This window comes from Vigna radiata, chromosome 11, assembly GCF_000741045.1.
Source record: "Vigna radiata var. radiata cultivar VC1973A chromosome 11, Vradiata_ver6, whole genome shotgun sequence".
In the NCBI taxonomy this organism is placed as follows: Eukaryota; Viridiplantae; Streptophyta; class Magnoliopsida; order Fabales; family Fabaceae; genus Vigna; species Vigna radiata.
In genome coordinates, this window is record NC_028361.1 from 17,005,149 (window position 1) to 17,018,488 (window position 13,340).

General features: G+C 28.9%; 1 protein-coding gene across 5 annotated transcripts; it reads right to left on the reverse strand.

Moving 5' to 3' along the window:
- Positions 1-3,314: 3,314 nt before the first annotated feature.
- LOC106776498 (sec14 cytosolic factor) lies at positions 3,315-12,405 on the reverse strand. 5 transcript variants are annotated; one of them, XM_022775775.1, is made up of 7 exons: positions 12,136-12,405; positions 11,468-11,723; positions 9,185-9,221; positions 8,369-8,486; positions 8,042-8,152; positions 5,809-5,960; positions 3,315-3,420 (listed from the first exon to the last, which is right to left on the reverse strand). In XM_022775775.1, the coding sequence occupies exons 1-6, from the start codon at positions 12,205-12,207 to the stop codon at positions 5,814-5,816; spliced, it is 741 nt and encodes a 246-aa protein (XP_022631496.1). In that variant the 5' UTR covers positions 12,208-12,405; the 3' UTR covers positions 3,315-3,420; positions 5,809-5,813. The 5 variants fall into 5 exon arrangements, with proteins under 5 accessions (XP_022631496.1, XP_014519462.1, XP_014519461.1 ...); XM_014663976.2 differs by lacking the exon at positions 3,315-3,420 and adding an exon at positions 4,567-4,691; XM_014663975.2 differs by lacking the exon at positions 3,315-3,420 and adding an exon at positions 4,567-4,708.
- Positions 12,406-13,340: the final 935 nt, after the last annotated feature.

Genomic DNA, 13,340 nt, shown 5'->3' on the forward strand with positions numbered 1-13,340 from the left:
AAATAAAAAAAATAAGAGAACTATTTTAAATTAGGATTAGGAATAATGAATTTAATCTTTTGGAGTGAAAATGAATAAATAAAAAATAAGAAAATCTATTTGAAATTAGAATCTATTAGAAATAATGGATTTAATATTTTAAAAAGAAAAATCTTTTAGTAAAAATGGATAAATAAGAAATAAGAGAAGCTATTTGATATTAAGAAGACAAAAAGAAATTAAAATCTCTTTTTAAACAAACATTTTATTGTAAATCTTTTGAAATCTTAAGAAATATATAAATTTTATCTTTCATTAGGTTACACACTAATTACAATTAAATAAAATAAAAGATAATTAATTTATTTTTTAGATTTTTTGAAATTTAAAAAATATAAAACGTTCACTTTTTGTTATATAATTGGCTAACACTAAAATCAGAATGAAATAATGTAAAAAATAATTCATATTTACAAATATAAAAGATTTAATTAATTATAGAAAGATTTAACAAATATTATATTTACTCGTATAATCAAATAAATAAATTATTTAGAAATATCTTATCAAGAATTAATTTAAGCACAAATTTTCGAGATCATCCTTCCGGTAGACTCTTCTTCTCCGTCATTTCCGTTCCAGACATGTTCACTGCCAAGCATCCGCTGATAGCCTGAGATCATGCGGATCTGCTCCAGTAACGCGTGGTTAGGCGCGCTCTGCAGGTATTAGGTATTGACGGCGATGGAGACGCTCGGATTTCCATGACTTCGCGGTCTACGTGGTGGAGCTGCTATCTACGTCGAGTGCGCTCGTGGATCTGCAGAACAGGTCGTAGTTGGTTCTCGCATGGCTCGGTTGGTGCTCGCGGTGGCTCGCGCTTTCCAGTGATGTGGTTGCAGTACGTGGCTGACGCGTTTTGGGGCTCGCGTTTTGCGGCGTCGTGCGATGGTTGACGAAGTCCGGTGCCGCCTCGGTGAGGCTGCTGGTCGTGGCCCGATCTCCGGCAGGTGGACGGAGGAGCTGCTCCGGTAATAGTTGACGGTGGTCTCCTGAGGTCTAGGGGAAAAGACGAAGATGACGTGGAGATGACGTGGGGGTACTTGATTAGACGGATTTTTAGGTGGAGGTACTAGCACGTGGCAGCTCTTAATTACTCAGATTTAAATGTTAAGATAGTGACACGTAAGCCTTAGTAGTTGAAAATGAATAATGATATTTAGACAACATTTTTCTGACAACATTTGAACATTGATTACGTGTCAATATGTGATTGGTCAAAAATCACTCCACAATAATGTTTATGATTATTATTATTGATTGTGAAGTGATTTTTGACCAATCACATATTGACACGTAATCAATGTTCAAATGTTGTCAGAAAAATGTTGTCTAGATATCATTATCCTAATTTTTTATACATGAATTTTTTCGTTTCAATTTCGGTTATTTCTTAAGATATTTTAAGGGATTATACTAATTTTTAATAAAAATTACAACGAATATCGATCACTTTATATAAAGTATTCTCAATCACTTATTATTCACTAAATATTATTAATACTTTTAGTTAAATTCTACATAAACTTTCTGAATGTTTAAGTTCATTGAACTAAAAAATATATGGGAGTTAAATAATATAAGTGGTTAAATTCATTTTTGAATCTACAAATACAATCAAAATGTCTTTGCTTTGCAAGTACATATTTAAATGACTTTAAAAAAGATGGTATATTTAATATAATGAAATATGAAAACTTTAAAATAGCTTTTTTCTTTCAAAGAAAGACTTAGACAATGTAAACTTACAAAAAGAATAGAAACATATTGATTCAAACAATTGTTGTGATAGTATTTCTTATTAATTTGATTAACAATATATTTTAATCCAAGATAGGCAGGTAAATTGGTTTGAAAATGCTTTTTAAGTTTTTTTTAAAAAATTGTGAGAGTTTTAGGTTGTTTTCAAAAGATTCTTTAAACTTTAAAGATTTTACAATGCAATAGATAATAATAAAGTACAAGATTTATATTGATTTATTCTATATAAGTTTACATCCAATTATCCTCCAATAATCTTAGTTTGAGGAAATTCATTAACTTTAAAAGTCAAGAATTACATAAAGCAAGATACACACAATGTACTCCCACTCTTCTTAAATACGACAAACACATATACATAAAGAAGAGGCTAAACACACTCTTTAAGAATCTTTCCTACACAGTTAAGATTAAACTAATGCAAAGAATACACAAAAAGGTAGAACCTGATGCACCACAATTGTAGATTTTACAAAGAAGCCAAATGTAGATCTTTGGTTGATCTTTCTTTCACCATTGGACTCTTAAAAACCTTGAATTTCTTCAATCAAATGTCGATGCCTCTAAGATTGTTTCAAGATAACTCAAAACTATGTTCTTCTTTCACAATTTGATCACTTTCCAAAATGTTTACGTGCTTGTAGAAGAATTAAAACACATATATAGCATAGGCACAAAACTTATATTTTAATCGATTATGTTATTTACATAATCGATTAAGGTTTACACATTATTTTAATTGATTAGGTGTTTCTCTTAATCGATTAAAACAGAGAGCAAATTATCTAATGTGCTTCAGACCATTTTAATGGATTATGTTATTTTCATAATCGATTAAAATTTGAACGCAATTTTAATCTATTAGCTAGTTTGCTTAATCGATTAAAACTGAAGGAACCCCATATTCATACAGTTTTGGTCTTTAGCTCAGATCAACCATTCTAAATAATAAAGACCTTATTTTACATGGAATCTAACCTGTTATTTGATCCTATTCATCCAAGAAAAAACATCAACTATGATTATTAAGAAGGAACATCAACTATCATCATAAAAAACACACCACTTTACTTGGTTTGAAGATATTGAAATACTCTCTTTCAACAATGTCCCCCTTTCTTATGATGATCAACTCCATCATATTCTTCTTATTCTTGCATCATTAAACAACACATTTTTCTCTTCCTTTTGGCTTTAACAAAAAAACATTACAGTAAAATCAAGAGAAAAATAAATAAAAACAAAATTACAGTGAAATTTGAAATACAGTCAACCTTAATCGCACTTCGAAACACTGTTAAGGTCTTGCTGACAATCAAAAATCATTTGAAACCTAGTCGTAATTCGAATTATAGCGAGGTCTCAACCGACTTTCGAATGTCGACGAGGCTTTAACCGTCCTTCGAAACACGGTTAAGCCCTCACCGACGTTTAAAAACCGGTTAAGATCACACCAAACTTTAAATTACGATTAGGTCTCAACCAACTTTCGAACAACGACAAAGCCTTAACTGTGTTTCGAAGTGAGATTAAGATTTTAAAAAGTAATTCTTATTCAATGTCGACCTCTCAACGAATAACACCACCTTCAGCAACATGAGACAACACCACCATCAACCACTGTGAGCATCACGAAACGAACATCAAAATCACTACCAATGGATCAATACAAGAATACACAGAAAGAGCATAAAGAAATGAGTAACTGAATAAGAAATGCAAAGTAAATTTGAAAGGAGGAGTACAATTATGTATAAGCAAAGTCATTTAATTGGTCGGTGTTAAGAAAATTCGTTAGTGAATCATTAATTCAAACACATGAGTGCATCAAGGAGGTAATAAGGTCATTTTTGAGGTGCACACAGAAGAACTCATGGGTTTTGTAATTGGTGAAATGACCATTTTAGATGGGGGGTAGAAAGAGAAAGAAGCCGTTTTAAGTGTATACGTGGAGCCATTTTATTGCTTAGGAAGATATATTTGTTTATCTTGATAACAACAAAAAGAAGAAAAAGGTAAAGTCAAATGTTTATGTTTTAGTTTCACTTTGTTGTGTTAATATTTAATTTAGAATTGTTCTTAAAAAGTTTCTATGGGAGGAATATTCTCTTCAGTCATGGATATGAGAATAGGATGAATTTGAGTGGTGATAACTCTTGATTGTGGATTTGGACAATAATATTATAATTTTAAATATTTTAAATTTTTACATTACATCCCAAAATCAGAGTGTCAGAAACAATGTAATAAAACTTTCATACCATATTTATTTATTATTCATATTATTTTATTATTATTTAGCTTATTTTAATTCATATATAAAGAGGTGGAAAACTATTTTTATCTACCGAAACTTATACAACAAATATATTGTATTTTTTAAAATATACGGGTAAAAGTAGTAGTTAGTTACAAATTATATGAATTTGATATAGAACACAACACAAATTTTTAAGTTTCAATATATTACAAAGGTTTTTAATTCTTTTAATCACATTTGATTATTTGGTATGGTTAATGCAACGCTCGGGTGAAGATATATTTGGATTTAATATGATACTTTATGGTTACTATTATGTAATTCAACTCTATTTTTTTTTTCTTATATGTTTATTATCATTTTTCTAAATAGAAAATAAACATGAAAAGTTATTCAGACAAATTATTATCAATAAAATGGATCAGGTTTGAAATTAATAATATTATGAGATATTATAAGTACATGATATTTATATAACTTAACTTATTGTTAGGACTAATCAATTATTTTTTATTTTGTGAGGAAGTCTACGACTTTAGATTGAATTCTTCAATAAAGTGAGATTTCCTATCACTTGAAGTATAAGAGAAGTTGTGGATAACAATGATAGCAGCTTCCAACCAAGATCCACCTGTTAATGATATTTTCCTATTAAAACAAAGTAAACATCAAAATAACGAGACAAATAATAAATAAAATAATAATACTTAATTTATTGTCAAAACAATTGTTAAAATATCATGATGCTATAATAAAAGATATTCGAATTGTTATACTTCATTTTTAACTAGTTATTAACAAATTTGTTAAGAGTAATTTATTTTAAAAAATTGAGTGTATCACATACAAATAGATACAGAAGTCCTCCAATATTAATAGTTTTAAATTGATGTTTTATTTCATTTCTCCTTTTTAATTTAATAATGAGATTGGAGTAAAAAGTATATAAAAAAAATCATGTTGTATACTAATGACAAATAATCAAAAGAATCTAATTAAAAATTAATATATTTTTGAATAAAATTTCTGCAACATTTTATTATGTGGATGTGCAATTCATATTATATTCATCCGCATGATTTGTATTATGTATAGTTGTTTATATATTATCAATAATCAATTTGGTTCATCTATAACTACGTTCATTTAATCGATTCATTAAGAAAAAAAAAAGAAGCTAATTTGATCAAGTCTATCCATTTGATTAATAAGTAATCTCCTATTTTTCAAAATTCAATGGATCTTTTGGCCAATACTTAATGGATCAAAACTAATCCTACAAATTTTATAGTTATATATATGTTTTTAAAATAAAAAAATGTTTCTAAATTTGATTTAGAAAAAGAAAATTAATTAAATTTTAAGATATATTACCTCTAATATTATATAAAAGAAAATAAATAGGAACATTTTGCTTCTAAATATAACAAACATGCAACTACTTTCAAAGTTAATATCGAATTTGGAATAAAATAAAGGTTAATGAAGACAATGTAAAGAAAAACAAGACTACAAGATTCCATGGATAATAGATGAATTATAAAAGTTATCTTTAAAGTTAAAATTATGTTATATATAATTTAAAAAGCAAAAAGTTGGAAAAATCCTTTTACAAACTAATTTATACATAAACTAATTTTAGATTTACAAAAAAAATCATTTCTTTTTTCTTTCTATCTCGAAGAAATCATTATTGAGAAGTTTGTCTAGATGCCCTACAAGACATAACAGCATGTGATGCAAATCACCTTAATCAGTTTGATCCATTTTGCAGTGGTTCCAATTCAACATCTTGGATTGCTACAAGCTTGGCTTTTCCACCATATACTTCTGGAAGAACCTCTTCACCAACCTCTCTTACAAACTCTCTTGTCTCATCCTCATTGGTCACAATTACAATCTGCATTCACCATCCATAGCCTTAAACTGAGAAGCTCAAGTCAAACAAAATTCAGATACTTATTCCAAGTATAAACTACCAAACAAAACGCAGAGACCACACGTTTTAGGTACTAAAGAAAGTAAGCATGAATGTAGATTCTTCGGTCATACCAATTAATAAAAGCTTTAGGTGAACCATTCTATAAAAGCTTAGGTGGGTTGGGTGAAATATTAGATCTTGTATACAATGAATTTTGTTAAGATGAATTCTAATATGATTAACTCAATCTATTATAATAATCATTTCTCTAATAATCAAAAGCCTCTTCCTTTTCATCATAATAATCATTTCTCTAATGAATGCTTTGATTTAATCCACTGTAGTATTTGGGAACTTTTTCCATACTACCACTTATGACAATCATAGATTTTTTCTTACCATATTTGATGATCACAGAAGATTCGCATGGATTTTCTTATTAAAATCAAAAAACCAAGCTTCTGTTTGCATAAGAAGTGATAATGCAAAGGTTTTCTTACTGATTTTTTAGCTTCTGAAGGAACCCTGCATCAATTTTCATGTCCTTGTACACCAAAACAAAATTCTGTTGTGGAAAGGAAGCATCAACATCTCTTAAATGTGGCTAGATCTTTACTGTTTCAGTCCAAAATGCCTGTAGTTTTTTTTGGAGATTGTGTTTTGACTGCTACTTACATTATCAATAGGATTCCCCCTTCTAATTTGAAAAATCACAGTCCTTATCATATTCTTTTTCAACACTCTCCTGACTATACCCACTTTAAAATTTTTGGCTCTTTATGTTATGCTAATACACAGAATCATGATAGACACAAATTCAGTCCTCGGGCTGAGCCCACTGTGTTCATTGGTTAGAAACTGATCTTTTTAGCCAAGCTGTTCGAACAGTCGAAAATCCACCACAGGTGTATATTCATGGAAGTAATGTATCCAGATCTTCTACAGAAGCTTAGTATAGAGTTATTGCTTCCATCACTTCAGAACTGCTATGGCTTAAACAACTCCTACGCTTCTTCCAACATCAACCTCATATGGTCCTGCTGCTATGTGATAATATCTCTGCTATTCACCTTTCCACTAACCCTATCTCCCATCAAAGATAAAAGCATATTGACATTGATGTCCATTTTGTTGGACAACACGTCGAGTCTGGGTTCTTACGCCTCTTTCATGTGAAATCTCATCAACAAATAACGGACGTTTTCACCAAAGCCCTCCCATCACATAAGTTTCAAGTTCTCATCTGCAAGTTGGCCCTCAAAAACATTTTCTCTCCAACTTGAGGGGGGCTTTTATCATATGTGTTTATTATGTTTTATCAAGTTAGTTTTTAACTAGTTTAGTTAAGTCTTGTTAGTTTTTAGTTGGTTTTTGTTTAATCTTTGCCTGTTATATAAACTCTTGGACCCTCTTTTCAGAGGAACAACATTCAATAAAGTTTTACCTTTTCTATGTTTCAACTTTCTCTTCTTTTCTAGCTTTAGGTTTTATGGTAAATCTGATACACTGGCTCTTTTTCCGAATTTTGCTCTAAACTCATGGTGGATCCTCCCCTCAATAGTTTACAGTGGATATTAGGTAATCTGTTATAACGTCTCTGTAACGTCTTTCTCATGCAGTTGCATGACATATAAGGGTCTTTATAATCTTTTGTTTTGCTTCTATCAGCTTTCTCTCTTTCTCTTTTGTTTCGGTTTCCTTTTACAATCTTACAACTAACTAATAAGATAAAGTTTACACCCACTTATATATCATTATAATTTGATCTTATCTCTAGTCGAATTGGAATCTCATCCAAAGAAACTTTGTTTTTTTTGGAAGATGAATTACAGATTTCATACTAACCAATAATATAGATAAAATTAAACTAAATAAATGAGATGCAAACCAGAATCTTAGTCAATTTAGGAAGCCTGATTTTCCTTTAGTTCATAAACAGGATTAAACTATCAGAATCACAAAATTAGAATGGGGAGTGGAGATTAGAAAAGACGTGATGCATGTAGCCATGAATGACAACTGTGCACAAGCATAAAATTTGCTCTTAAGATAGTAAGTACCTTTTCTAGGGTAGCCTTCTCTAGGAAACGAGAAACTAGTTTCCAAACACTCACAAAAAACCATGGCATGTGCAAAATGTAGCACTTTGCCAAACGTTCAGGGTAGTAACTCTGCAGTTCAACCAAAAACGTAAAAACAAATTAAAATATATTCTCTATTCATCATTCAAATAAATGTTTATAAAATGCCACACTATATTGGTGCCAATTCAGACATGATATGAACAGCGATTTTGAACAAAATTTAAATAAAGCCAAAGTCTGATTTTACAGATTGGCATTTATGATATGTATGCAAATTTCAAGGAAAAATAAAATGAAAATTACCTGTAAAAATTGAAATCCTGTGATCAACCCACGTGCATCAATGTTTTTATATGAAATGTTTTGTAGATCAATAATCCCAATCAACTTCTCATTCCCTACCTCCCTTCCTTTGAAAGCACTGAAGTTGAAAAACATCAAATATTAATTTCTTAACTTTCTATAAGATAAAGAGAATAAAGAGAGAGAACATAGATGAAAATTACAATTTGACAATACACAACCTTCACTGTAGTTGGAGGTAAAAAATATGACATATCTAACTATATCAAAAAAAAGAAATCATGTTTCTGGATTTGAAACACTTAACCTCTTATGATTTTTGTGGAGGAATTTTATCTCATAAGGGTATATTATTGCAGCTTCAGATGCGTTTTCTCTCTTCAATAATATTCCTTTCTTACCACATCATTTATAACTTATAAGCTCATTACATCACTTTAGATGCTTTGAATTTCAATGCCTACAACAGATATTCATGTGTAGATGAGCCTCTCCTAAAACGACTAAAATACTTCTATTGCTGACAAGTCTTTCTGGTTAAGCACTTCTCTGTATTACTTGCTGTAAAATATTGAACTATTTATAGATCCTTCCCTTCAACTATAGGGTTTAAACATAACTACTACCAAATGATAATTAATGAACTCTATTACATGTCATAATCATTACTAGAAGCACTCCTAATCTTTGCAATCCCTAACACAATTAATTATGACAGAACTATTAAATACAACAAACTATATTTAAGTTTACCAAACATTTATAATGTACAGAAAATATGATATAAAAACACCAGTGTTAGTAAAATCACAGTACCTTGCAATTGTCTTGTCCAGTAAATATACAACAAATTCTGAATCAATGAAGAAAATAGAGCAATCAGCCAAACTTAAAAAATTTAAAGAAGGTAGTGAAATAATTTATCAATCCCAATAAATAACCAAATCAAAAGTCAATTAAGTATTACAAAATTGATAATCATCAGATATATATAGCCATATGGAGAAATAATATGGAAACATGAAAAGGAAAATATAATATATTCTATAATTACATTGTACTGTGACTTGACTTCTTATTCTTTTACCAGATCCTTTTGTTTTAGGTAATCACACAAGTGTGTGTGTGTGTGTGTGATTAAATAGTTGGCAGTGTGTGATTAAAGAGGTGACTGTGTGTGATTAAAATCAGTGACAGGTTGTATTGATAAACTTTTTCAAGAGTCAGAAGAGTATTAATGATTAGGTAATTTTGAAGAAAATATACAAATTGAAAACAAATTTATTGTCATATTAATTAATCACTCCATTCCTTCCATCTATCTTAATTTTGAAAAAAGAATGCTCCTTTTTATCTGTTTCTTTCTTTCTAACTTTAATAAGTTAGAACATTTTTTAAATAATTTACATGTGTATTTGTTGAGTTAAATGGAGAGAGAAATGGATAAAGTGAAAAACTATTTTATTACAAGATTAGAAGATTTTATTATTATATTTGTTAGTTCTTCCAAAATAATCCTATAAACATAGACAATACTCAGGGAGTAAACTTTTAACTTTGGTGAATTAATTAATTGGACCTGAAAACAGGTACAAAAGGATTTGGAGAGAGGAACATTAGAAACATATTCTTTATAACCCACTATTTCTTATTAATTTTTTTTGAAAAGTTGTTGAAGTTTTCTTTAAAATCTGGTTTTTAATTTATATATAAGTTAATTTTATTTATAAAAATTTCTTCTTTTATTTATGTTTGTTTCCAATAAATGCTTAGGTACAAGAGAGTGTTTGACTTGCAAAACAATTGGACAAGTTCATTCAAGTCTCTTCATCAACAACCACCTCTCTGTCTATAATTAATTTTCAACTAAAAAAGTTTGATGTAAATAGCTGTATATGCCACAACCTTCTTTCAATGTTTGATAAAATAATTTTCCAAATTTAAGGCATTACTATAACTAGAATAATCACAAATTTAAAGTCTATACTTTATAAAGAATATTCTATCATGTCATAAATTTTAAACTGGAATTTAATAAAATCTTTATAATACATCGATTGATAATCATAAAATTTAATATTATGAATATTAAATAAAACTCTACAATACAATTCAAAAGTTGAATTTTTTAAAGATTTGACAGTGAGAGAATAAGACAGAGATGGCCAGCACGTGAAGAAGATGAGAGAGGAGATAAGACATTAAAATAACATCTACTAAGTGGCATATCCAGAAATTTGGATCTTGATTAATAAATTAATTCTATAGTTTGAACATAAAAAGTCAAAGAACGAAAACCAAGTAAAACCAATTTGGTAAAATTAATTAATGAAGTGTTTTAGAATATCAGCCACCGAGACAAATCACATGAAAATGGAATCTTTAAACTCCCTGTATTGGCATCAAGCTTTCCACTTCTGAAAAATACATTAAACAGTAACACGTTTCACTACAATGTATTTTATATTTATTTCTTAAAATAAGTTTCTTATATTAATGTTTTAAATTGAAAACGAAGATAGGTGATAATAAGACCCTGAAATTATTTATTGGCGAAACCAAAGGATATCATGGTTCTCCCAGAGATGAAGAAGTACATTAAACAGTGAAAAGTTGTTTTAAAAAATACATTTATTGTATCTTGTATTTATTTTTAACATAAATTTGTTATTTTTAAATTTTTAAATAGAAAATAAAGATAAAATGGTAATAAAAGCCGACTTAACTGTATCTTCATTCTCTTTAATAGGATAATGTATGTTTTAAAATCTATAAAAAATTGTTTCTTTTTATCATTATATACTGCACATTCCTAACAAATTATCAAAGGAAACAATAATCTTTGTGGTATTTAGGAAGATAAATTTGAGGACTCATGGATAAACCAGGATACTCAATAGGTCTTGCAAAATTATCTACCAGTAAGATTTCTACCAACAAGATCAATCAGAGTTGAAATAGAACATGATTTTTGTGTTTAAACTAATGAGCAATTGCATCTATATTTATCAGACTAAAACATGATTAATCCTAAATTCTCTTATCATAAAAAATTTAGAGTTGGAATTTAATAGAGTTTAAAGAAGGGAAGGGAATTACTCTTGAATTGAATCTGATCCTTGGCAGAAAAATGTCTGTTGGTTTGAACAATCATGAGAGGGAATTTATCTCCAGACAAACCCTGCAAGAAGATTTTCCTTGCTTCCAGTTCATCTGGAATTTCAGATTCTGAAATAAATCCATTAGGAACCATGGCACTCCTCCACTTCTGCCACTGCACAAACATTTTTGCAGCTTTTTCCACTTCCATTGATCGAGCAATCAAAAACCTAAACAGTGTATGGTCTCCATACCCCTACAAAATGTATATAATGCTTGGAATCAGAGAGAGAGTGAAAAGGAAAGTGAAAATAGATTTAAAAAAAAAAATGACTGTTTTAGAAGACTTGATGAAAGAACATTCACTAGAAATAGATTTTAGTGTATTAAAGAGTTCTTCTTGACTCTCAAAAATTCCCGAGTACAAAATAACAATGACTTTAGTACTTTTTGTGATTAAGAACTATGTCTCCTACTTTAATATTCTTAGTTCCAGAAAGAGGAAGGAAATTGAAATCCTATAAAATAAATTGAAAGATTAAAAATAAGAGCTAACACCAATTTTAACCAAAAATTAAGTTAAAAACATAAACAGCATCAATAACAATAGTAGAACTAGGAAGACAGAGTGAGTAGGTTCCACAAGAAAAACAACAGACTGAGCTCACCTCTGCAGAAGAACCAAGCTTCTCAACAGATTTTCTCATCTGGGTAAGTACAAAATCTCTTTGTTGATCCATTTGGGCAAAGAAAAAATGAAGGGGTTGGAACAAACTGAGAAGAAAGGAAAGATCTTGGAAGTGAGCAACAAGAGTTTCAGAGTGCCATCAACATATACAGAAGAAAGAAGAGTTAATTCTGTTGAAAAACGGGCAGAGAGCGAGAGGAAGGTTGGTTGCGTGGGACACGTCTCCTTGATATTGGTTCTTTGGTTTGCCATATCTGAATATTTTTTAATTTTAACGAGAAATTGACTCAGACTCAAAATAACATGCATGATAATTTATTTAAGAAAATATTATTTCATATATCTAAATTTTTTATATTTATTTAATATTTTTTTTCTTTTTTTAAAATAATATAAAAATTTACATTTTTATAGTTATTTTATTTTTATAGTATATGTTAAATAAATGTAGAAGCTTGTTAGAAGTTTTTAACACTTAATTAAAATAATAGGATGTTAAATTTTGTGTTTCTAATATAAATTTATTTACTGTGAAACATTTAGAACCACAATTCCACTTTATACTATTAAATAATACATAACAATTGAAGCAGACAGATTTATAGAAAATTTTGAATTTTGAATAAATTTTAACTTGCTTAGCCCAAAGAGTCCATAAGTAAAATACCTTTATTCTTCAGATTGTGTACATTAAAAATTTATCAAAAAAAATCCAAACCAATGTCTACACAAACTACAAGTTTGGCGAACAAGTTTGGCTAACAGTAGTGTTCACCAAAAGGGCAACAGTGACATGTTAATGTTTACATATAACTAAAGTACGGAATTTTTTTGTCTTTTTTAGTTCTCAATAAATACAAAATTCATCCTCAATAATATTTATTTTAAATAATATATTTTAAAAAAAATACGAGTGTCATCCTATCAACTATTGACGTGACTTAATAAAATTGTTATAGTAATACAAGATATGTATATCAATAAATTATCATGATGTGAACAACATACCTTCTAACAAATTTATTCATAGTACATGTTTTGGTTAAAAATTATTGTAAACTTGAAATTTCAAAAGCAAAAATAACTTTTAACAAATGTTAACCAATAAAGAAAATGACAAATTTTAAATAATTGAAGAATTTCCTAACATTTATCGTTATATAAGTAGCTAGAAAAGATATGTCG

Coding starts and splice junctions, on each gene's coding strand:
- LOC106776498 (XM_022775775.1), bottom strand. CDS start 12,207: ATGGATCAACAAAGAGATTTTGTACTTACCCAGATGAGAAAATCTGTT. Junction 11,724..12,135: donor AGCTTGGTTCTTCTGCAGAG/GTGAGCTCAGTC, acceptor TACATTTTGTAG/GGGTATGGAGACCATACACT. Junction 5,961..8,041: donor AGAAGGCTACCCTAGAAAAG/GTACTTACTATC, acceptor TGGTGAATGCAG/ATTGTAATTGTGACCAATGA.